Raw genomic sequence first — 23,043 nt, forward strand, 5'->3', positions numbered from 1 at the left:
CCTCCCATTCTGTTCTACGCTCTCTGCTGTCCTGCCTCCCTACAGGCCCTTCCCACCCTGTCACTCTGCCCTCTCCAGGCTGTACAGAAGGGTCCATGCACAGACACCCTGCAACTTTCAGATGTCCCTGATTTCCTCTTCCTTTTAACACTGGTAGGCTGTTTTGTTTGTGGGTGTTTTGTTTTGTTCTGCTCTGTACTGGTGATTGAGCCCAGCAGCGCTCTACCACTGAGCCACATTCTCAACGCTTTTTAAAATAAAAAAATTTTTTGAGATAAAGTCTCACCTAGGGTCTCACCCAGGTGGGACTCAAACATGCCATCCTCCTGCCTCAGCCTCCCTAAATGCTGGGGTGCTTGTGTCACCCCAAACGGCTTGATGTTTTGTGTTGTTGTTTTTATTTTTTATTTTTGCCTATTCAAATACATTTCAAGTTCCCTGAGGACAGATAATATGCATTTTGATCCTTGCATTGCTGGACACCGTTCTTGGCTTACACAGAATGGCGAAATCAACTCTGTGTGTGGCACCTCTCAGAGACAATTGATTCCTCCTCTATTTTCAGAGTGAAAGGATTCTCCAAGTTTCCTTGGGTAAATATCTAAAATACACTGCTCAAAGTTAAAACCTTAGCCCCCTAAAGGAGGGACCCGTCTATATCCTCAGAGAGATGACGCTAGAAAGGACAAATGTCTCATCACTTCAGGGTAATGACCTCCTCCTGCGCACTTGTATTTTGCAGAACTCACCTGAACTGGATGAAGAAGGTTACAGCATCAGACCCGAGGAACCCGGCTATATCCTTTCTTTATTTGTTTTGATTGTAATTCTCATTCTCATCCTCGGAAAACAGTGAGCTCAGTTCAGGTTTTACAAAGGTGATGAAACCTTCAAGCTGCCCTTCCTAATTTAGAGATGGATAAAGAGCCCAGAGGCTGGCCTGAGTGCTACACAGCCCTCATCAAAGCCCTAATCTATTCACGGAGGGTGGGGCGGGGCGGGCAGAGAGGAAAAAGGCCACGAAGCCCAGTTGTGTAATTGTAGGTATTGAGCTGCCTGCTCCAACCCGAAGGCAGCGTCATTTGTGGTCACGGGGAAGTCGCTCCCAGTTCATTGCTGGGCAAAATCCGCCTCCCCCGGAAGTACGTAAAACTGGTCACAGGCCGTGGCTTAGCCGCCCTCTGTCTCAGAAGTCCAGCGGAAACGCCGGAGGGCAGCAGAGACGCAGGCTGTCGATCATGACTCCTTCGAAGTCACCGTCTCTGCTCTTGTTCAGGGGATCGGTGATGAAATCCTAGCCTTCGCCCGTTTGCTTTTGTTCGTTTGGCTTTGATTTCTGGCCTGCTAAGGACCCTTTAGCCCTGTCTGTGTCTTAGCCTCGCCAGCGTCTCCCAGCAGAAGAAAGAGCTAAGTATCTTTAACTGTGTTCTACCTACCAAAGGAAAGCACTTTTACTCCTCCAGTGAATCGGAAGAGGAAGAAGAGTCGCACAGGAAGTTCAACATCAAGATCAAGCCATTGCAATCTAAAGACATTCTTAAGAATGCGGCCACCGTGGATGAGCTGAAAGCGTCCATAGGGAACATCGCGCTGTCCCCGTCGCCCGTGGTGAGTGGCGTTCCCGTGCTAAGCTTTGAAAGGTTGGGTGGATCCGCGTGTTCTGCGCCCCAGACCCTCCTTGCGCTGGAGGCTGCCGCATACCCTCACCATTTCCTGAGTTCCGTCAAGCTTAGACAGCGCCCTCTAGCATAAGGAAGTTGCCTCGCTTCCTACTGCGCTTCTTAACGGTTTTCAAAATGCTGAAAATGCCTGGGAACTTGTTTTCTTTTCTAGTCCTGCGAGCATTATAAACAAAGAAAGGAAAAAAAATGAAAAAAAAATCCAGATTTGGCTTCTGAGGCAGACTTAATGATTAAAAACAACGAAGTTCACAGATTTACTGAGTTTTAAAAAATCTTAGTTTCCTTTATCCTGATAAAAATACATGAAAGGAAAACTAAGAAAATAATGCTTTTAAAAAGATTTTTCCCTGCTCTGCTCCAAAATGAAATAATAAAAATCAGTTTAAGGGCTGGGGATTTAGTTCAGTGGTCCCGCTGCCTGCCTTGCAAGCACAAGAACCTGAGTTCGATCCCCAGTACCCCCCCAAAAAAAATATCAGTTTAACTTGATGGTAAAACTCCTATTCTTTATATTTTATTACCCAGGTGTAAAACACTTATCATCAGGGTACCTCAAGTGCAGTGATTAATACTTTATATTATTCGAATTAGTATTTTCTCACAATCTGTTTCCTTTCCTCGTTTCCCATCTACTGAATTTCTTTAGTTGCTAAATTCTGAATCTCAAAATTTACAGTGTTGTTTTCCTGCGGTATTTGGTAAATGCCACCCTAGTTTTCTAAAAATAGCTGTGAGGAGCAGCTGAAGGCTTTCAAGTCACAGCTGACTGGCTCTTGGCATCGCCCTGGGTCGGGGGCTCTGATCTCCCCGCAGCCTCTGCCTGAACGGACTAGTTAATAAACCTGGGGCCATTTTCCAGGTACTTCTGGAAATTTCTCAATTAACCTGTCTGAAGGAGCTGTAATTGTTCATCCTGGGAGAATAAACTTCTGCCTGCCTGGGAGAAAGAAAGTCTGTAATGACACCTTCCTTAGACCTTGGTGGGGATCAAGGCCGTTCTCACTGCTGTTGGAAACAATTAAACTGATTGCTAATTGTAAGAGACCACAGCAAGTGATATTCTAGGTAATTTTTAGTCATATGCCACCTGCCACCCAAATGCAGATTTCTGAAAAGGATGGAATAGATTAGTTTGGTTTTTTTTTTTTGCCCATCTTTAGCACAAGATATAGATTTTAAATTCACATATTGGCCCATGATTTCTAGTAATGGGGGGATCTTAAATTCATACATTTTTCCCTTTTCAGCTGGCACCTTTCAAATCAATTTGCACTCACAGAATAATTTTTTTATTGTGAAAATTCACTGAGTCCCAGAAAACAGTTTGCATTCGCTTCTCTGTGGGGCATAATTGTAGCAGGCACTTGGGAGCTGCCTGGGGGAAGTGGAAGAGGGTGTGTTCGGGAGATTACGTGAACACGTGCACGTGAAGTCAGTTACAGGCACTGTCCTGGAAACACGGTACACGTGTGCTGAAAGCTAGTTGACTCTAGGAAAGGAGAAATCCTGCATCAAAAAGAATGTGCGTGTGCCCCAGTCATCTGCTAGATGGTCTTTTCACACTGACACTGCTGAGGGTGCAGGGAGAAGAGTATTTATTGATTCTGATCTCTTCTCGACATCAGCTGCTACGGTGCGATATTGGCATGATGTGCTTAGGTGGAAAAATCTTGGGACCAGCAACTGCCCAAGCCAGTGGATCCACTGCTCCCCTCCCCCCACACCTCCTGTTTTCCCTCCGCATGAGAACTCATTTCTTCCACTGCTGTGATTCTCAAGTATGTGTAATTTTTGATATTTAGTATAGAAGAGTGGGCTATTCATATTTTAACAAGGGAGCACAACATTTTTAGCTAGAGAATGCTTGTCCTCTTCTAGATAACCACATGTCCACAGAATGACCCAAATTACAGTGTTTTAATTTTTCAAATTTTTATTACAGCAAAAGACATGTTGCCCTGAGTCCTCCTCAGTATTTTCCCCCTTGCTTCAAACACACGTACCCAATAGCTCTTGCCGCTTCCCACAGCAGCTCTGGAGTCCTCTCACCTGAGCGTCTTTAGTTGCACCGTCCTGGCTGCCTCAGTGTCCTAAATGGATTCAAAACGCTTCCCTTTCATGGTCATTTTGACCGTGGGGAAGAGGCGGAAGTCAGTCACACAGTGCCAGATCTGGTGAGTAAGGAGAATGAAGACACAGCATTATGTTTCTGTAAGCTGCCTTTCCTTGGGATGGCACTTGGCGGCAACATTCGCCGGGTTTTTGATCACCTCATGAAGACACTCAGGAAAGAGGACTCCAGAACTGCTTCAGAGAGAGGCGAGAGTTCTGGGATAAGTATATTTGAAGCAAGCGGAAGTGTTTTGAGAGGCAGCGTGTCTTTTACTGTAATGAGTTTTTAATTTAAACATTTGCTATACTTTTCTACCACCCTTGGTATATCCCATAATAGACCTGCTGCACTGTCTCCATAACCAAGCAAGTAGAAACAACTTCCTGGAACCCAACTGATACCATGATAAAAGAGGCAAATGATTTGTACCACTTTAGGTGTCTCCAGCCAGACTCAGGCATCTGTACTTTCTTCCAGTAGTTAAAAAGAAATAGAGCCACACCATTAGGATAGGATACATTAGGATGTATCAAAATAATGTATCCCTGATACATTAGGATGTATCAAAATATTTCACTAAGGTCTGGCTGTTGTGGTACAAAAGCATTCAATCATTGCGTTTATAGAAATAGAGGATATTCCAAATGATTTATAGCAATGACTGGGGCTAAATTTCTAATTTCTATTTCTTTTGAATTTTTTTAAGATGAAGTTTTTTTTGTTTTTGTTTTTTCTGGTACCGGGAATTGAACTCAGGATCTTGTGCTTATGAGGTAGGCATGGTGCCAATTGAGCTAAATTCCCGGCCTCTACTTGTTCTTTTTATTCATCTGTAAATATGTATCTATGAATTTTAACTCATTTTACCTTGAATTGGTTTTATTTTGTATAAATAATTTCCCTGTACTCACTAGGTAAGCACATTACTCAGGAAATGAGTAAAATACAATGAATTATTCCTGTGTATCCATGTACATAATGTATAATATACATGCACATGTATGATATAAACCTATCTGAAAATGACTACACCCTAAGAAAAAGCTTCAATAATAAAAAAGTGGGGTTTAATTGCTGGCAAAGAATCCTAGTGTGTAGTTAGACGAATAAAATTTTAGTCCAGCCTTTTGGCTTGCAACTTTTATGTAGAAAGAAAATATAACATGGGCCAAAACAAGACCAAACAACAGAAAGAGAAGGGATGACACAGGAGTTAGCTCCCAGGCAAAGGATGTTACTTCCTGTTCTTACCCTGTTGTAACCTCCTGATAATAAGATACCATGCTCACAGGCAAAGAATGAACATCACACGGGCTTTAGCTGCTGATCTGACACCACTGTAAGGTACAATATTGGTTCATCTGCTTTACCTGAGACCAAAGTAATAGTGGCTCCAACAAAATAGGTGATTTATTTTTCTCTCCCATAAAAGTTAAGAGTTGGGATACCATGCAGAGGGTGACAGAGCCCTATTTCAAAGGTGGCTCAAAAATCCAGGAACTTCCAGTGCCATTGCTCCTGCTTTCCAAGGGTGAAAGCTCTCCAGTGGAGAAAAGAGAAAATGAAAAGCAACCGCCTTCCTTCCAGGGATAGGTTTACCTCTCAGGTGGAGCACATCTCCCAAATCCCCTGACCTTAACTCTGTTACCTGGATACTCTAGCTGCAAGGGATGCTGGGAATAGCATCCTCTGCTGAATAGCCAGATAGCCAGCTAAAATTCAGGTTCTAGGACTAAAAGGCAAAGAAATAGTTCTCAGAAGACATTGGTGATTTCTTTCACTATGTTTTAGATAATCTCAGTTTATTTAGGGGAGTTCATCAGGAAATGGGATTTCCCATTTGTCCTCAAAATTACTCCCTGAACTTACTGACTCCATGATGTTCCCTTTTAAAACTTTCTAATTGCTAATTTCAAAATGGCAGCGTTGCTCTATCCCATGTTAGCTAATAGTTGGAGAAGCAGATGCAGATTTCAATGAGAAATCACACTGTCTGGTTGAGACGTATGACTGCAGCAAGCATGTGCTTCCTCTGGCTGAGGATGATCCCTGCTTCCTACACTTTTGCGAGATGAGCCTCCTTCCATTAAACCAAACGCGTCACTCTTGCCCTCGGTTGGAGTCGTGCTCTTCAGAAAGTGAACAAGGGGTAAATCTGCTCATTTTGCCCACTGGCTTTCCGTGGAGCAGACTGATTCCAACTCAAAACACAGTGTGTGGGGTGCTTATTAAGGGTGACCTTGATCCTCACCCCTGCGGGAGGTGGGAAAGCTGAACCATTCTGTGCGTCCAGCCTCAGCCCGTGCTGGTCCCCGGGGAGGCCTGGGGCAGAATTGCCCCTTCCATACTTTGTGAGCTTGGCTGAGCTGAAAGACTTTACCCTCCTGCATCAGCCAGTACTTGTCTGTGAGCCGCCATGGCCTTGGGCGAGGCAGTGCTCTGCAGCTGAGGCTGACCTCAAGGTTCGGACTCCTGAAGGCTGTGTCCATAATGCCCCTCCGTGCCATGGCCACTTGGCAAATGCTTGTGGGAGAGCCAACAACATGGGAGTGGGACGGGCAAGGACTGAGCACTGTGGCTGGTGACCACACTCTAGTTTCATCGTCACCCACGCCTTGTGAAGCCACCCTTGTTCACCCCACAGTCAGCCACCTACCTGCACCTCCACCCAGCCACATATTTCCGTGTGATTCACAGCGGTCATGGAGCCTCTACTAAATGCAGTGGTGAATTGGAGAAACGGGGTTGGGGGGCACAGCCTTGCCCGGCTCTGCCTTGTGAGAGCCCCGGGGGGAGAGCTGAGCTTCCCTGGCTGCTTTGTACCTGTACTTAGGGCGCCACCTTCCTTCCAGGTGCTTTCTGGCCATCTGCATAAGTCACCCCTAGAATTTGGGGTCCAAGGAGGGGCGATGTGGTGATAGCAGAACAGAGCATGAGGACTCGGGCAGGCCTGGGTCCCGCAACAGTGCTCCTTGTTAACCTGCTTCCCACACGACTGCCCCAGCCTTGAGCTCTTCTCTAAACTCGGGCTGGAAACAGTGCTGAGGGATTCCTGCGAGGGTCAGCACAGGTCTCGAGCAGGACCAAATGTTTTCGGCTGTAGCTACCTCAGGCTTGTCACACGACGTAACACTCATTCAGCTTTCAGAGTCATTCTGTATGTGACAAGCAGGAGCCGCAGACAACCCCGGGGACATTCCCTCATCCGGTCCTCTCATGGCTGGTTGTTTGGCATCTGAGTCTCTCCCTTTTCTGGGCGTCATGCTGTGTTTCCCATTTCCAATCTCCCGCCGCTCAGGGGCACAGTATTTTCATGTCCTGGAACATGGGGTTCTCTATCCTAAGGCAAATTTTAAGTAAAGGAGTTTGCGAACCTCTTACCAGGCCTGGACTTTCACTCTTAACCAGATCAAATGCACCTCGTAGTGGTGCTAGTTTCACATCCGTGTTCTCCATTTTGGACTTTTATGATGGAATTTTCTTTCAAGACTGGTGCCAAGTTAAGGGAGGGAAAGATGACAGACCAGAGCCAGCCTCTTGCTGACTGTGCTGCTCGGGGAAGGTGCGTAAGCCTGTTTGGGTTGCAGCTGCACTGCTCAAACAGAAATAATGGTGCTTGCCTGTAATCTCAGCGCTGGGGGAAGTTGAGGCAGAAGGACTTCAAGTTGGAGCTCAGCCTGGGCCACTGAACAAGGCCCTGTCTCAAAATAAAAGGGGAGGCGGAGCAGGGATTCGGCTCGGTGCAAAGGCACCCACATCCACATGTGTACGCTCACACGCACTCACACCTGCACAACAAATCTTTGCAGAGCGTCGCTGCGATGAATGTCCAACGTAAACTAGTACAACTAGTTTACAACTAGTACGTTGTCCTAGTACAACGTAAAGACCAGTCCCAGAGAGGACTCGGAAGTGGGAGGAGACGATACTCCTCACCATTCGCTGCCCACATATTCAGGGTAGACATAAACCTCCACGCCATCCCCAAGAAGCAGCTGTTTTCTTAAAGAGTAATTTCTCTTCTTAAAGGAACTAAATAAAACAACAGGCCCAAGACTGAACTTCAAGAAAATATGCCTTTTCCACAAAGCAGTGCAGTCAGAATTCAACATATAATTGAATTGAATTAAGAACTGAATTGAATTGAATACAATTTCCTTTAATTGGAGGGAAACAGAAATAGACACTTGATGTCACAATTATTCAAACAAATGGCCTCTGCGTCCTTCACTGGTGACGTCGGGCACACTATAAAGCTTGCACCTTGATTTCTTCCCTGAAATGGGCCCAATTCCCACAGCTACTCCACAGGGTCGCTTGAGGGTCAAAACAATTGGAACATAGGAAACACTCAGAGCAGACACTGTATTCAGAGCTGATCTCTGTCAGAATTGTCTGTCTGCAGAGCCTAGGACACAATTTTAAGATATTAGTAGTAGTAATAAGCCAGGGAACTCAAAGAGCCAAAACTCATTTCAATCCCAGATCAGTAACTATGCTAAGCATCAAACAGGGGATACACAACAGTGGCTCCTTCATGATGCCTGTGAGCTGGTGTGCAAGGTCCTGCCAGTCCTGCACGTGGCGTTTCTCCGGAGCAGTATTGCAGGTGGCATTTGCAGTGGGCCAGGTTTATTTCGTGGGGGATGGGCGTCCTCACTCCCCTGTGAGTCATTTCACCAAGAATGTGCCGAGCACCCTCCACAAACCGGACACTGAGAGCTTACCTCGGAAATACTGAGCATTCTGCCCAGTCTTCTTGCTAACATGCCTTAAAAAGGATGAGAAACAGCATGAGACACTGTTGCTAGCAGCTGAAATTCCCCCTGGGACCCAACCCTCTCTGGTCTTCCTTTCTGTTTCCTGATTGAAGATTAGGGTCCCCCGACCTCGAAACCCTTCCAAAGTCTCTGAAGTGATGTCTCTCACGTGAACACTGCCGTCCCTCCTGGACCCACACAAGAGCTCCATCTCTGATGCAAAGCCAGGCACACGGCTCACCAGGTACTTTGACACCAGGCTGGCTGCCGTGGCTCTCATGGACACGAGAGACAAATACTGAGGTTTAATTCACGGTGTAACCTTTTTCCTTTCTCATGCACTGCTTCAGGTTCCTCTGCTTTTGTTGAGTGAGCCAAACTCACGGCAGACTTGAAAAGTTATATTTTATCTAGAAGCGTGGAGTGCTTTACTGATGAAGAGCCCTTTTCCTGAGTAAGTCCAAACTGAGTCCACATTCTGATTTAGTGCACATCATCCGCGTGACCTCAACCAGGCTACTTAACTCTGTGACTCTTGGCCCCAGTCATGGCTTACTGGAGGGCAAAATGAAGTGAATGACACCACCCCTCCCTGGGGAACCATGGGGATTAAGGAAGCGAGGCACACAAAGTGCTTAGTAAATAAATGTATACAGTGTGCGATCCACAGACACCGTGAATGCTCAAGTTTGTCACAGGACACACTGCTATCGGTGCCCCTCAGAGTGCTCCACCTTGTTTTCAACATTTTGAACACGTTTATCCCATTGTCCTTGCTACATTTAGAAGCAATTCTGGAAATCCTCTTTTGTGAATGTCTTTTGGAGGCGTGATCACAGTTGTGAATGCTGCTGTCAAGTTCCAATGGAAAACCAGGCCTGTGAAAATTAAGAGTGTGCTGTCATCCGCCTTATTTCACCGGATCTGGCACCGTGTGACTCTGCCTTCTCCAAAGTCAAAATACTGTGGAAGGGAGACATTTCAAATCATCACAGACACCACGGCGGCCACAACAGCTCAGCTGAAGGTGCTCATGAAGGAAGACTTCCGGCCCTGCTGCAGAAAGTGACACGGACCACGGGATGCGTGTGTTTGAAACGACCGGAATCGATGGCAATATGTCAGTTACTGCATAGGTGTTTAATTTTTTTTAATCACCCCTCCTTTGTAAATAAAACCCAAAGGAGGTCCTTAGTGATTGACAGCTATTATTAATCAGAGCAGCAAGGCGGTGTCTCCTGGCGACTCCTCTCAACCCTTCTTTGAGGTTACAGAGCATTGGAGAATGTACAGTGGTGATGGTGACGGCCGTGGCAGAGTGGGGGGTGATGGTGGTGATGACAGGCGTGGGGACAGCGTGGACGGCTGGTGGTGCGGGAAGTGGAGATCCGACCGTGGCAGATACATTCCAGACATTAACATCTCTGCTGTCGCAACAATCTGTGCACAGGTGGTATCACTGCGCCACTTTGCAGATGGGAAAGTTGAGGCACTGAGATTGGCTCACAGACAGTAAGTGAAGTTAGAACAGTTTGGATCCGGAAAGACCAGTTTCCAATTCAGAACTCTTAACCACTGTCTTCTGCTTCTCTCAATCAAAACTCTTGGCTAAGAAAAGTCCACTAGATCAACCAAAGAATCCTGTTCCCATATCCAAGTACTCACAACCCTCTGAGGGTGGCAGGGATGCCCGGGGCCCAGCGGCCTCTCCAAAGGCCACCTCCTGGCCCTCCTGTGGGGAGCCGGTGACAGATGCTCTCTTGTGTGGCACTTACGCCTCGTCCTCCGTGACGAGTGACCTGGGCTAGGCCGACACCCTACCAAGTCTGGCGTGGGTCCTGCTGCATCATAGGTGACTCCTAATTTACTAAAATTTTCTTGTCTTCTATTCAGATGCTGTGCACCTTTATCTTAAATGTTAAGAGTGACGCCTCATTTTTGTGTGACTCAGTCTCCCTGAACAATGACTCAGCAGGCACTTTTTATGTCCCTGGTACCGTGCAGCGATGCCTTGTGCTGTATAAACGCCCAGTGATGAGGAAAAGGGTAAAAGGAGCAGGCAGGGAAATGGGCACAACAAGGCCAGCAGCCTTCTGCAGGCTCGAGGCCAGGACTTGAACTCCGGTGCCTGCCGCCTTTCCTAAAGCACAATCCACTTTCTCGTCTACATTTAAGGTCTGTGCTGCAGTCTCGTGAAGATTCTTCTCGGCTTTCACTTGCTGCTCTATGTTCTGGCCTAAGAGTCTCGATTGTAGGGGAAGAGTGGGGGGCCCGGAAAGGGAACCCAGAAAGATAGGGCTGCCTCTGAAGCAGGAGAAGCAGGAGAACCTGAGCCCCCAAAGTAAGGAGGGCTTCGGAATCTGTATCTTGTGATCTGTGGGCCATGGACAAGTTCCTCACCCTGAGCCCCTGACCCCAAGTCCTGGGGTTGGTGTAGGAGGATGGAGGAGACCGTGCATGAAATGCCCCAGGAGGCTCTGCTCGTCCCTGTCCCCTAGGCTGCACTTTCTTCTTTTATTTGAGAGCCTGTAAGAGCAGAAGGGAAATAAATCTAGGGAGTAAAACCGTGAGTCAGGAAGAAGGAAGATAGGAAAGATGGAGAGTAGGAGGCCCTCCCCGCTTTCCCCTGTAGAATTCAATGATACACGAAAGTACAGAAATCCGCACTGAGCTATGAAGGAGCAATTAGCTGAATCTTGCTCCTGGAGGTTTGCAATCTGTGACAGAATTGTTTCCTCAAAAAATAAATAAACTAGAGGAGGGGGAGCCAGCTCTGAACAGGAGACAGCCTGGCGCTGGGCGCGCTGTTCCAGGTGGCCCGCCCACCCTTCCAGCCCTGAATTCGCCCGCCAGAGTGCAAACGCCATGCATTGGCTGCCGCTGCTTGGTAACACCACCCCCCTCCTGTCCTCGCTTTGGAAAAGGGTTCAGCGCCCTGCGGAGTTCAGTGAAAAAAGAGGCGTCATCAGTGGGGGAGGAGAGCTCCGTCTCCCACACTGCAGCCCCAGCTCCCTGCGGAAACACGTGAGGTGCAGGAGAGCAAAGCACTGCGCCAGGACGGTGCTCAGCGATCCATCAGCCCCACCTGGGACCTGGACCAGAGCCCCAGCTTCGGTGCTACCCCGCCTCCAGGTGTCTCCCTTACTTTTCCCTGGGGCTCAAGACAAAACACCCTGACATCCGAAGTTCAAGGAGGAAAGGTTTAATGAGCTCAGTCTAGAGGTTTCAGTCCCTAGTAGGCTGGCTCCAGGGCAGGGTGGGCTGGGACAGAGCGACCAGGGTTCATCGGGGAGGAAGCAGACAAAGCAACAAGGGACCTAACAGGGACTTTCTGCCCCTTTTATCTCCTTCCCGCTACTTAGGGCAGGTAGCACGCCCACCCAGCTCCACCAGGAATCAGTCCCACGCTCTGGATCCAGCCACCCCTGGAAAAAGCATGCGGTTTCGGGGGACAGCTAAACATAGCCATAACACAGGGCAAGCACAATTTGGGTCGGGCCAGACCAGGACTCTCATACCTGAGGCTCAGAGACCGCCTCTCCCTTCTCCATAGCCTTGGGAGACATGGAGACTGGATCCCAGGTGCCAGAGGCAGCTCTCTCTCCGGAGGGGCAGCAGCTGCAATCCGCCGCAATTTGCGCCTTACATGAAACCCTTGATTCTTTTCCTTTTTCTTTTTTTAGGCCCTAGAAAGGAGAGATGGTGCAGTTGGTGGCAGGGAGTTTCTCTTTCGAAATATATTCTTCTCCTTCCTACTTTTTTTTGGGGGGGGGTATCGGGAATCGAATTCAGGTCTTTTGCTTGTAAAGCAGGCGGCAGAACCACTGAGCTAAATCCCCAGCCCTTTTTCCTACATTTTAAAACACCACACACTGCCTGCAGAAGAATGAATTTTGGGTCTCGTCTAACGTACGTTGTTTCTTGCCTTCATTATGAAATTGTTTTTCCTGGAGAATTTTCTGCTGCTCCCATTTCCTGACCTGTAAAATTACAGTATCATATTCCAAGCCTCTCCTGCCCACCCTACTTTGGAGAGGAACCCTTAAGTATGTTTTGATCTCCCTGAAAATAGTGAAGTGTCCGGGATTGCATCTGGACCACCTCTGTCAGTACTGCTCGGCTTCGTGCTGGTTGGACCCTCATAGGCTGTGGTATTTGGTTTCCTTGTGTGAGGTGGAAGAGTCGGATTTTCCTTGCCAAGCTCCAGACCCTTCCCTATGTGAGGGTTTGAGCACCCTGCTGGCAACCACAAACACCCAATTTCTGCCACCAATTTAAAGTCTAATAGAATGAGACTGCCATGTAGACGCATAATGTCAGGTGGGCTCACAGTAACAAATTCTTCATTTACTTGCTTTTAGTTATAATGTCAGTTGTAATTTTTTAAAAGGCTAATTTTCATGCTTGTGAATTCTTCTACCTTGATTGTGTGGCCCTCCTGTAGAGTTTAGAATTTTAAGACTATTTTTAGTAACTAATAGCCAGAGCCAGAGTAGCAGGGGTCCTGGAAGGCAGCAATTAACCTGGAAAATAAGTTTTTACTAGAAGCATAATTTGAGAACAGCTTATGGAGTGGGGGGTTCTTGCTAGGCTACTTCCAGAGCCAAGGCCCTGCGCGACACAGGACAGGGGCCTGGAACAGCCTGATGTGCCGCTGGGTGGATTCACCCCCGACGGTTGTGGGGAACTCGGTGCCTGGCCATGCTTTGGTACAGTTCGCATTCTTTATATAAAAGGATGTAAATAGAGCAAGTTTAGAGTTCCAAACTTCTAAGATCCTTTCCCCTTCAACTCAACAAGGTTTCCGCGTTGCTGGACAGATGGGTATCATCAGCAATCGTTCCCTTTCTCTTACCACTTCTCTCAGAGTCCTTCGTGGAAGTTGACCAGTGTGCTTTCTGTAGGACCTGGGCTTTTATCTGCTGTTCTCCCCTCTACCTGTGCCCTCCACAGGAGGTCTTTTCTCATCTGAAGCCTGGGGTTCCCTGTGGCTTTGTGACCCTAAGTCCTGAGCACCAGGTGTCTGATTACCTTTCTTAAACTCATAATTATTTTTATACTAAGAAGTTTCTATAAATGCCTGAAAAATAGAGTGAAATACGTAGAACACTATAAGGAAAAACCCATTGTATCTCTTTGCCCTCTGATGATTTTTTTAGGGTCAGAAATTATAGCAATCAATGTAACTTTTCATTGTTTTAGAAAAATTAGAATATGAATCACCTACATTAATTATATCCAAAAATACTTTCTCGGAGATGAGGAAAATTTTATTTCTAAACGAAAGGAAGGTGGCATTTTTTCCCTGTCTCTCGCAGCTGCCCCACTTTTTAAAATTGCATTATCTTCTAAAACACTTAATACTTTGCTGCCTTATTGCATCAATTATTTTTTACTATCTCCTGTTTACTAATGTGCCTGGAATTGTGTTGGATATTTATTAGGTGCTCAGGGAAATAGCTGTTAGTGGCTTAGTAAATGAATAAATAAACATTTTGCTCTTTGTGAATGCCTGAGTGGCCATAAATAATTAAAAGGAGATTATTTTATAATCAAATTTCACTAGTTAAAATATTAAAGTCCAGAATACAGCTGTTCTGTTTTTAAAGTTGAGCTGCTCCTGACTCTGAAAAAACTCACACATCAAACCCAGCTTCCAGTGCCTGGATCGCACTTGGTGACAGCTGGTGCCACAAACTCCCACGGGCAGCTGGGCCCCTTGTTAAGCGGCTGAGCTCAGGGAATGAATCCCGTGTGGGGACCGTGGAGGCAAAGTCCAGAACAGGCTCTCTCCATCATCACTGCAGCCTCAGCTCTGCGCTCACACAGAATCCAGTTCTAAACACTGCTGGTTTCCAGCCCCTCCCGCAGAAACGTAGCCTTCACAAAGCCTAACTTGAATGAGTACCTGCATTGCCACACTTCTGTGGGGGTCAAGGGTCAGTCTGACCCTGTAGAGCTGCCGATCAGATGGGTCCCCTGTCTTTTATCTTTTGCTAAGACTTCCAGGTCTTCTTAGTCCAGGGGACAGGAAAACCCCTGCTGCAGAAGCCCATTCAGTGGGTGCCCGTATGTAACTGTTCTGTCCAATCCAAAGCATACTTGCTCTGTGTCTATTCCCAGCTAAGCCCAGAAGCCTACATCTCTTCTGTAAAAATCAACTCAAATGCCATTAGCTCACCTCAAGCAATGTTTTTGTTTTCCCTGAAAGAAAATTGTCATGTTCTGCTTTTTGCTTTGTTTTTACATGTTCTGAAGCCACCCTCCAGTCAGGAGGCCATAGCCTAAGTGTTGGTAGGTGCCACATCAAAGCCACACCTTAAATAAAGGTGGTTGCATGTATCACGTGGGCCAGGTGGAAACTATAAAAAGGAAGGTGAGGGTAACACTTAGCGTGAGGGTATGTTCCACTTATTCTTCTTATTTGCATTGAACAAAATGCCTTTGACTCTAAGAAAGAATGAGAAATGAACCCTATCATCAGAGTTTGATCTCGGTGACTGAAAGTGCCCTAGACACGCTGGCCTGCGCTCTGTAACTGTTTGGTGTGATCCATTCAGCCCTCTCCACTGGAAAGTTCCAAGGTTCTTTCCCAAACCCATGATCTATAAGCCTTGAGCTCCGTTGTTTCCAGATCCAGAAGGTGGGTTCAGCCTGTTCAGGGACCCCAAGCCCACCCTGGACCAGACCATCTGCAGTCGGAGATCTGCAGCCAGCTCCAGCTCTGTCCCCTTGGGATCCATGCCCTGGAGCTCTCCCAGCCTCCTCCTCTCCATCAGTGAATCGGAGCCCCTGAGGAGGTCAGCCATACAAGGCAGAGTCGCCATATGTCCTCACTGAACGTTAGCTGTCAGCATCACCCTGTCCTCTTCCTCACACGGGAACAATCACCCCGGCCTCACAAATCACGCGATTGAGGCACGGTGTGACTTTTCGAGGACACCCGGCAAGAAGGGGTGGGGCTGATCCGAGAATGACATCTCACCATCCCCCTCCCACCCTGACACCCGCTTTGGAGCAATTCGATTTCATCCCAGTATTCTGGTGGTCTGCAGATCGAGAACTCAGACCTCGTCAGTAGTTTCCATCCCACTTGTGAAGGAAGGGCCCGCATCTGAAAGTGATTCAGAGTGTGCTACCCTCTCCCAGCTCACAGGGCACCACACACTTCCTGGGGGCCTCTGTAATGGGTGGGCGGAGACTGATTAACCGCGAAGGAAGAGCTAAGTGGGAGATTCATGGGGGCCAAGGAAGAACCCTTACAAATAGGACCATGGGCCTGGGACTCGTGCAATTCAGCGCTACCTTAGAGAGAGACTCGCCTCTCCGTATTTCCGGTAACACTGTTTCAAACTCTTGTATCATGTTTTAATGTCCCCAAAAAAGAGAATTCAGGAACATACTTTGAGTGCCCCCAAAAGAGAATTCGTAAACGTATTTTGAATGCCCACTTTGCACCCAGCCCCGTGGTCAGGGCCAGAGAGAACATGTATGTAAGGCGACTGTGAATTCTTAACTGCATAGATGTGGAAATAATACAGAACAAAAGAACTGCAAAAAATATACTAGCTACGGGTACCTCCATTTTCCCGAGGCTAGAAAATGTCAGGAAAACAAACAAACAAAAACCTTCAATATTTATTATTTTGAGAAAAACAAATGTGTTGCAATCAACCAAGAGAAAGGGACATTTACTTTTTTTTTTTCCTGTTTTTTTTTTGGTACCTGAGATTGAACTTGGGACCTTATGCTTGGGAGGCAGGTAGCAGAAGCACTGAGCTAAATCCCCTGCCCTGGACATTTTCTTCTGACTGCAAGGCTTGGGAAAGCTCTCTCAAAGGCAAGGTCCCTGGCCTTGAAGAGCCAGTGTGATTTTGACCAGGGGGAGGGGAGAGGCCAGCAAGGGAGAAGCAGCCAGTGCGGGCAGAGGCAGGAAGGCAGCCAGTGCCTGGCACACTGTGGAGGTGCAGGACAGCCAGGCTTCAAAAACAACAGACAGTGGTGGGGGCCGGGGATTTAGCTCAGCAGCGCCTCGCCTGCCTCACAAGAGCAAGCGCAAGGTCCTGAGTGCGATCCCCAGTACAAAAAAAAAAGACAATGGTGGAAGGAGAGGCATGGAGGAGGTAGCTGGAGCCATCCGGAAGGCTTCAGATGCAATAGCATGGAGTTTTCCTTCTGCTCTGGGGATACCAGGGAGGCACTGGAGGGACAGGATGACAGCGTCTCTCACTGGCTCTGAGAAATGACTGCGGATGGTGTGAAGGGTGGGTTGGGAGATGAAACTGGAGCACCAGTGTCAGCGGGTACCCCGGGGCCTTGCTAGGACCGCAGTTCTCAGGGGCCCGGGACTGCTAGCCAAGAAAAGAATGTGCAATTGTTCATGAAATGGGGCGGTGGGCAAAGGCGGGTCAGAGGAGGACTAACAGCTGGAGCCGTGGTGATTGGGAAGAGGTGGTAATGCCAATTTCTCTAGCAAGACACGGAATTTCTGGAAAAATCTTATGTGGTTTCCTGAGCCATTCCTGGCCGCAGTGTATTCATGGCATGTGCCAACTCCTCCTAATGTTCAAGGCCTACTTCTGTCTTCAAGGCAAAAATCTGTCTGATAAAAGTGAAGCGCTCGAAAAGGAGCACAGCGCGTGCCTCCCTCCTTGCCCCTTCCAGAACCTGAACTTATCATGACGGCCCAGAAGTGGCTGTAGGAGCAGAGGACGCGCTAGGGAAGCATTTACAGGCGGGGCTGCCTTTAGCGGGGAGCCTGGGCGTTTCTTCCTGACGATACGAGTCACTCGCTCACGTTCTCTTTATTTTTCCTCCGCACGCCTTCGCTCTTAGAGGAAAAGTCCGGTAAGAAATAATAAGTCTTTTCCATGTTTTGGCCAAACATGATTTGTTCTGTTCATTTTCACCATCTGCCTATCTAATGTCTGGTTGTGTTTGATACCTAAACAAGGTTTTACATTTTGAAAACAAACCAGGACAAGGTCCAATTATACCACACGGGGGAAAAGAGGAAAACCATTGCCAAGTGATTTTTGCAACCCAGTTATTAAGGGCTGTGGGGTAATTTTGTAAAGATTCACCTCTGCCTCTGTTACAAGCATATGATCGAACATTTGGGGTCCTAAATTTAATTTATTGCAGCTCCCACTCGAATTAGTCAAGCTAAATATAGATACCATGAACTAGGCAAATATTTTTTGGGTGAATTTTTTGTTTAATGTATAACTGGCCTGGGAAGGGGGAGTTGTCAGAGGCTAAAATGGTTGATTGTTGTTGCTATTGCTACTTTTTGTTTTAGTAAATCAAGGTAGCCTCTTCTGAAATTGTTGGAGACCAAAAGAAAAGATCTTTATAAAATGTAAATTGCCACGCAGATGTTACATTTTAGTGGTAGCACAAACCTGATATGATGTACCTGTATCTTTTTGTTTTAGAGTTTTGTGGGATAGACCTTTAAAATAATAAATAAACGAGAGGGGATGTAGCTCAGTGGTGCCACACGTGCCTGGCAAGTGCAAAGCCCTGAATTCAATCCCCAGTCCCAGAAATAAATAAATAAAAATAAATAAGAAAAAAGGAAGGGAAATTGTGTTCTCAGTTTGCCTGGTTCTGTGGGAGCCTGTTCCCGTGCACGACCAACCCAGGTGACCTCTCCTGTAAAATGTGAAAAGTGTTTTCACGTTAGCAAGCACCGAGAAGCCCTGGTTGGTTCTGCTTCACTCACCGGAGATGCTACAGGAAGTGCCGCCATCTCTCACCTCTGCCCCCTGTGAGGACCCTGAACTGGAAGAAGCCCGTGTGACAGGAAGGTGGAGGAAGGGAAGGCACAAAAACAGCAACCAAATGGGATCCAAACCTTAAAATGTTTCAAAATGTGGGTCCAAACCTTTCTGTTCCCAAAAGTAGAATAAGCACCTGTGATTGACTCCGATTGGTACCAAGCTGCACACCAGCCTTCTGGTCACTGAGCGCCATCTGTCGGTCCCAGGCCGCGCGGCAGGACAATCTCGATGCCCCTCAGTAACAGATCTTCTTCGTGTAACCTCCTTGTCCCTGAATGCTTCTCTGAATTACCTAAATGCGGCCCTTCGAATGTTGAAAAATTTACCTGCGGTACTTTCAGATTTTGCGTTCCTCCTTGGTTTTCCTCCTGCTGGCCCTACTTTAATAAGAATACCTTTTCATTTTCACTTCATTTCCAGCTCCCTTACCTCGTTTTTCTTTAGAAAATGTTCATCTTGTCGTCTCCTCAGCTGGGGATCACCGAATCATGTGTCGGTTACCAGTAGGTTCTTTGCTTCATCTTCCAAGTGGGTTTCAAGATCGTGTGACCATCTTGTTGAAAACAATAATATTCTCCATCCTTGGACTCATAACTCACAGGAGCAAGTTTAAATGGAGACACACTTAGCAGTGGGGCAAGTAGATGCTCAGCAGACAGTTCCTCTTCATACTGAAGCATTTTTTTAAAAATAGGAGGGCCGGGATTTAGCTCAGTGGTTCTGCTGCCTGCCTTCCAAACCCAAGGACCCAAGTTCGATCCCTGGTACCAAAAAATAAAAAATAAAAACAAATAGGAATGTTGGCTGGGATCGTAGCAATAAACACAAGGATCCTACATTCTGATTCTTTCCTAGAAATTTCTGTAACATGAATCCCTTAATTTGCTGTGTCTAGACTGTATAAAAATATTTGTTTGGTGTTTTGTAATTTATAGCCCATTTTTCTGATCCCCCAGAACACTGAATTTAGCAAATGAAGATATTTTAAAACTTCAAAAACTGAGACTGGTTGTTTAGTGAATTTAACAAGCAAGACAGATCATGTTTGGTTGCTTCTTATAAATGTCTCTAAACAATTTACCCACCTCGATTAAGACTATAGGGACTGGGCACGAAGCTCAGTAGTACAGCATTTGCCTTGCATACATAAGGCCCAGGTTTTGATCCTTAACACTAGGATGAGGAAAAAAGACTGAAATATCCTAGTGAACAAATTTAAATGAATCCTGTTATCCTAAAGTAACAGTACAAAACTACTATGGTGGAAAGATACTTTGGAGATTACAAAGGCAAAGCCACAGCATTTTATTTTAAAGGCACACACATATACAAAATCATATAAATTTTGAAATAAACATCTTCATTCTAGTGACCAAATCATAAACTAGCAAGCTTACCCACTTTGAAAATAGCCTCAAATACACAGTAAGAGTTTTGTCCAGAGAGCTCTTCTGTGGTGATAATCGTGTGTATCAAGCCCTTCCATCTGACTTCTGGAAATCTTTTTCTTTTGAAGATTTCAGACAGCTCTTAATTATAATCTCTGAGGCTTTCTGCCTTACACTTCACACAGCTTCTAGCTGTGTCTTTTGGCTTCTCATTAATCAGTCTGTCTGGGACAGCTAGTTCTTGATGAAAGAATTTGGCCAATGGAATTTCCAAAATGCTATCTCATCATGTTGTCTTTTACTATTACAAAAAATACAAGCATGAGCTACTGATTAAAAGCATAGGATATGTCTTAATTAAAATAGATTAACATATGTGAAATTATCTTGAAATGCATTTTTGTGTGGTCTTACATTAATGAATCTTCTCATATTGAACATTCTGCTTCTATGTGGTTGCAACCAGCATTTTATTTTGCATATTTCTCACAATTTTATGTTGGGGAACTTTTAATTTTTAGTCTCCTATTAGCTATATTTTGAAAGTTTGTTATAAAATTCCTCTTTAAATAGCTTTAGTCTGTTTGCTAAAGAAAAATAAAGTCCAAATCATTATACATAAGATTGTTTCAGTTTTCCACAAAACACGGTATGGGTTAGGCCAAGGGAATTTAAGCCCGCAAATAGGCAGTGATGTTCCATTGCTTTTCTAATTTTTGCTCAACTGCATTCAGGCACAGACAGGTTTATGAGAAAAGTGAGATCAATGTGAACCAGTGCCTGAAAGATAAACACTAAAGTCTAAGCTATCGCAAGTAAAACCGACTAAAATAAGTCAGTTGAAAGGCCTAGTTGTTTATAAATTTGGTCTGAGAAGCACCATTCCTGGTGTGAGCCTGATGGCCTCTGCCTTCTGAGTCCTCTAACGTCATCCCTGAAGGAGAGCGTCCCAGAGCAGGAGCATGGGGGCTGGAAGTCTAAATCCTGTCAGTGGTCACTTATAATCCAGCCTCTGAGCCTCAGAACCTCAGAACCTGAATCGCAAGGGCACTTGGCCTGGGTATCTGCAGAGGCCTCCAGGGTGACGGGCTGCCCGCCTGTTTGCTCTGTCCTGGAGCATGGTCCCCCCTTCGTCATCTGGGGAGTGGGAAGTGAGCTTCCCTCTCATGGCCTCGGCTATGGAGGGTGAGAGGAGACCCATGGTGAATACCAGGTTAACCTACATCCCTGAAGTGAAACTCTGCAGGTCTCTCTCCCAGCCACCCACTACTCACTCTTGTCATGCAGAAAAATGCTCCAGAGGGTGGCGATCACAGTGTATGGGGGTAAATTACAGCCTCAGTGATGAGGCTGGGAGAGAGAGAGAGAGAGAGAGAAGGGTCAAGGACAGACGCTTCCCAAAACAGCCCCAAGAAGCACACATTCTAAGGGACACTCTAAGAAGAGCCCCAGAGGCACCGTCTGCAGCCTGCCTTGCATTTTCAAGCCTCCCTTTGGGGCCTGGGTGGTGGGGAATGAATTCCATCTGCGGTGCTTGTCACACTGTTCCACGGGAAAGTGTGTTCCTGCACCATTTGTCCTCCAGGTCCCTTCCCCCCAAATAACTCGGAGGAAAACTCCTGACAAGACATTAAACACATCAGAGATTTTGTGTTTCTGCTTTGCCCTCCTGTGCACCTTCTGAAACATGGACGGCCGCGCAGGCAAAGCTGTGCTATAGCCCAGTCCCTTTTAAGCGTCCACCTCGGATAAGCCCTGGACCTGTGCCCGCTGCGTCTGGCCCGGCCTGGTTTGGAGTGGAACTGGGGGCTGCTAGGAAGTCTTCTGCTACCCATGCCTGTTGACTGATGGCATCGTTCTCTGACTAGGTGTCTGTTCTCTCTCCCTTTTTGCTGATCACAGAGGCGCAGCCCGGTAAGAACTCTCAACATTTTTCCCTTAAACATATATAGAGAAGACCGCTGCTAGAGGCAAGGTGGCCGGCTCGATTTCCGTTGCATTTATGATAACCCGGTGTGAATGAGGCAGATGAATTAGGTGGACACCTTCGAAGGCTCTGGCTGTCTGAAGTGATATTTCATAACCATCAGAGGACTTGCCCATAATGGACTAAATTAATATGTGGGAATTTTAACTCTAGTGCTAGACGTGAAAAATAGATGTCTGCGTGTGCATGTGTGTGTGTGTGTGTGTGTGTGTGTGTGCAAGGACTGAAGATTGGCTGGAAAGCACTGTAGAAGTTGATAGCAAAGCAATAATGAAGGACAGTAAAACTGTAAAGAAGGGAAGGAATCAATTTATAAGCCACAGTGTGTTTTAAACCTGAATTCACACTGTGTCCCTGGGCCCCTGTGGATGTTGGCCAGCATACTGACACACACTTACACTCTCCATTTGGGTGGGGGGGACACTCTTTCAGGTCAGGCCCCTAAACCACCACCAGTCTAAATTTCATCACTGAAGATGACTTTGGCAGGGAAGATAATGACGCCAAGTGAAATCTCAGTCATTTAAAGCATGAAAAAGAAGAGCTTTGCTGTGCTTGATTGAACACACATACACACACACACACACACACACACACACACACACACACACCCTACTTATTCCCTTAAGAGAGGAAATGAAATTGAAACAGTGCTCTCTAAAAATCCCCAGGCCCTGGTCAGTCCAATTAATCAATTACTGTTTGAGGCAAATACCTTCCCCAGAGGAAACTTCGTGGTTCTGTTTGCGCTAGAGCTGAGGTTCCCTGAAGAAGGGAAATACCGTGGCTCAGTGGGGAGATTTTTAATCCAGTGGTGCCCTCCCCGAGTGTGGTCAGCAGCACCCTAACCTAATCTAGCAGTGCTAGATTTTCTTGCGGGCACATCAGGACAGGCAGAGATCCGTATTCAAGACCCAGCTGCAAAAGGGACTTTCTTTTGGCTTCTGATCGCTCAAATATCTGTTCCTGTCTAAGTTGGTGATAGCTTACTCTTTCTAGTTTCTAAACAACAGTGTTTTCTTGTGTGTTTCTTCTGTATTTGGCTGGCACTTGTAATCATTCATTCGAGAGGAGCATTTCATAAAAAATGTTACAGGGAATTTTTCTTCAGTGCCTCAATGATAAATATCCCTGGGATGAATTGCCACACCTAGGAATCGATGGGTAGGAAAGCTGCCTGCCTTTCTATCACATTTTAAATCAAAGGGGTAGGCCAGAGAGACGCAGAGGTCCCAGCTCAGCCCCCAGGGCCCCCAACAGCTGGACTTCAGTTCGCCTCACTGCCAGCCTGTCTGTGCTTCCGTACGGAGGACTAAAGCAAGCCCTCC

General features: G+C 46.6%; 1 protein-coding gene across 1 annotated transcript in view; it reads left to right on the plus strand.

The window, feature by feature from the left end:
- Sgip1 (SH3GL interacting endocytic adaptor 1) overlaps window positions 1-23,043 on the plus strand; it is a 99,849-nt gene that overhangs the window by 21,562 nt on the left and 55,244 nt on the right. Inside the window, exons 6-9 of the mRNA XM_010605235.2 lie at window positions 743-797; window positions 1,433-1,608; window positions 17,391-17,402; window positions 21,631-21,642. Of these exons, the coding sequence (XP_010603537.1) occupies window positions 743-797; window positions 1,433-1,608; window positions 17,391-17,402; window positions 21,631-21,642 (255 nt within the window). The remainder of the gene's footprint in view (window positions 1-742; window positions 798-1,432; window positions 1,609-17,390; window positions 17,403-21,630; window positions 21,643-23,043) is intronic.

Source organism: Fukomys damarensis, unplaced genomic scaffold (genome assembly GCF_012274545.1).
Source record: "Fukomys damarensis isolate Sample0158 unplaced genomic scaffold, DMR_v1.0_HiC HiC_scaffold_33, whole genome shotgun sequence".
NCBI lineage: Eukaryota > Metazoa > Chordata > Mammalia > Rodentia > Bathyergidae > Fukomys > Fukomys damarensis.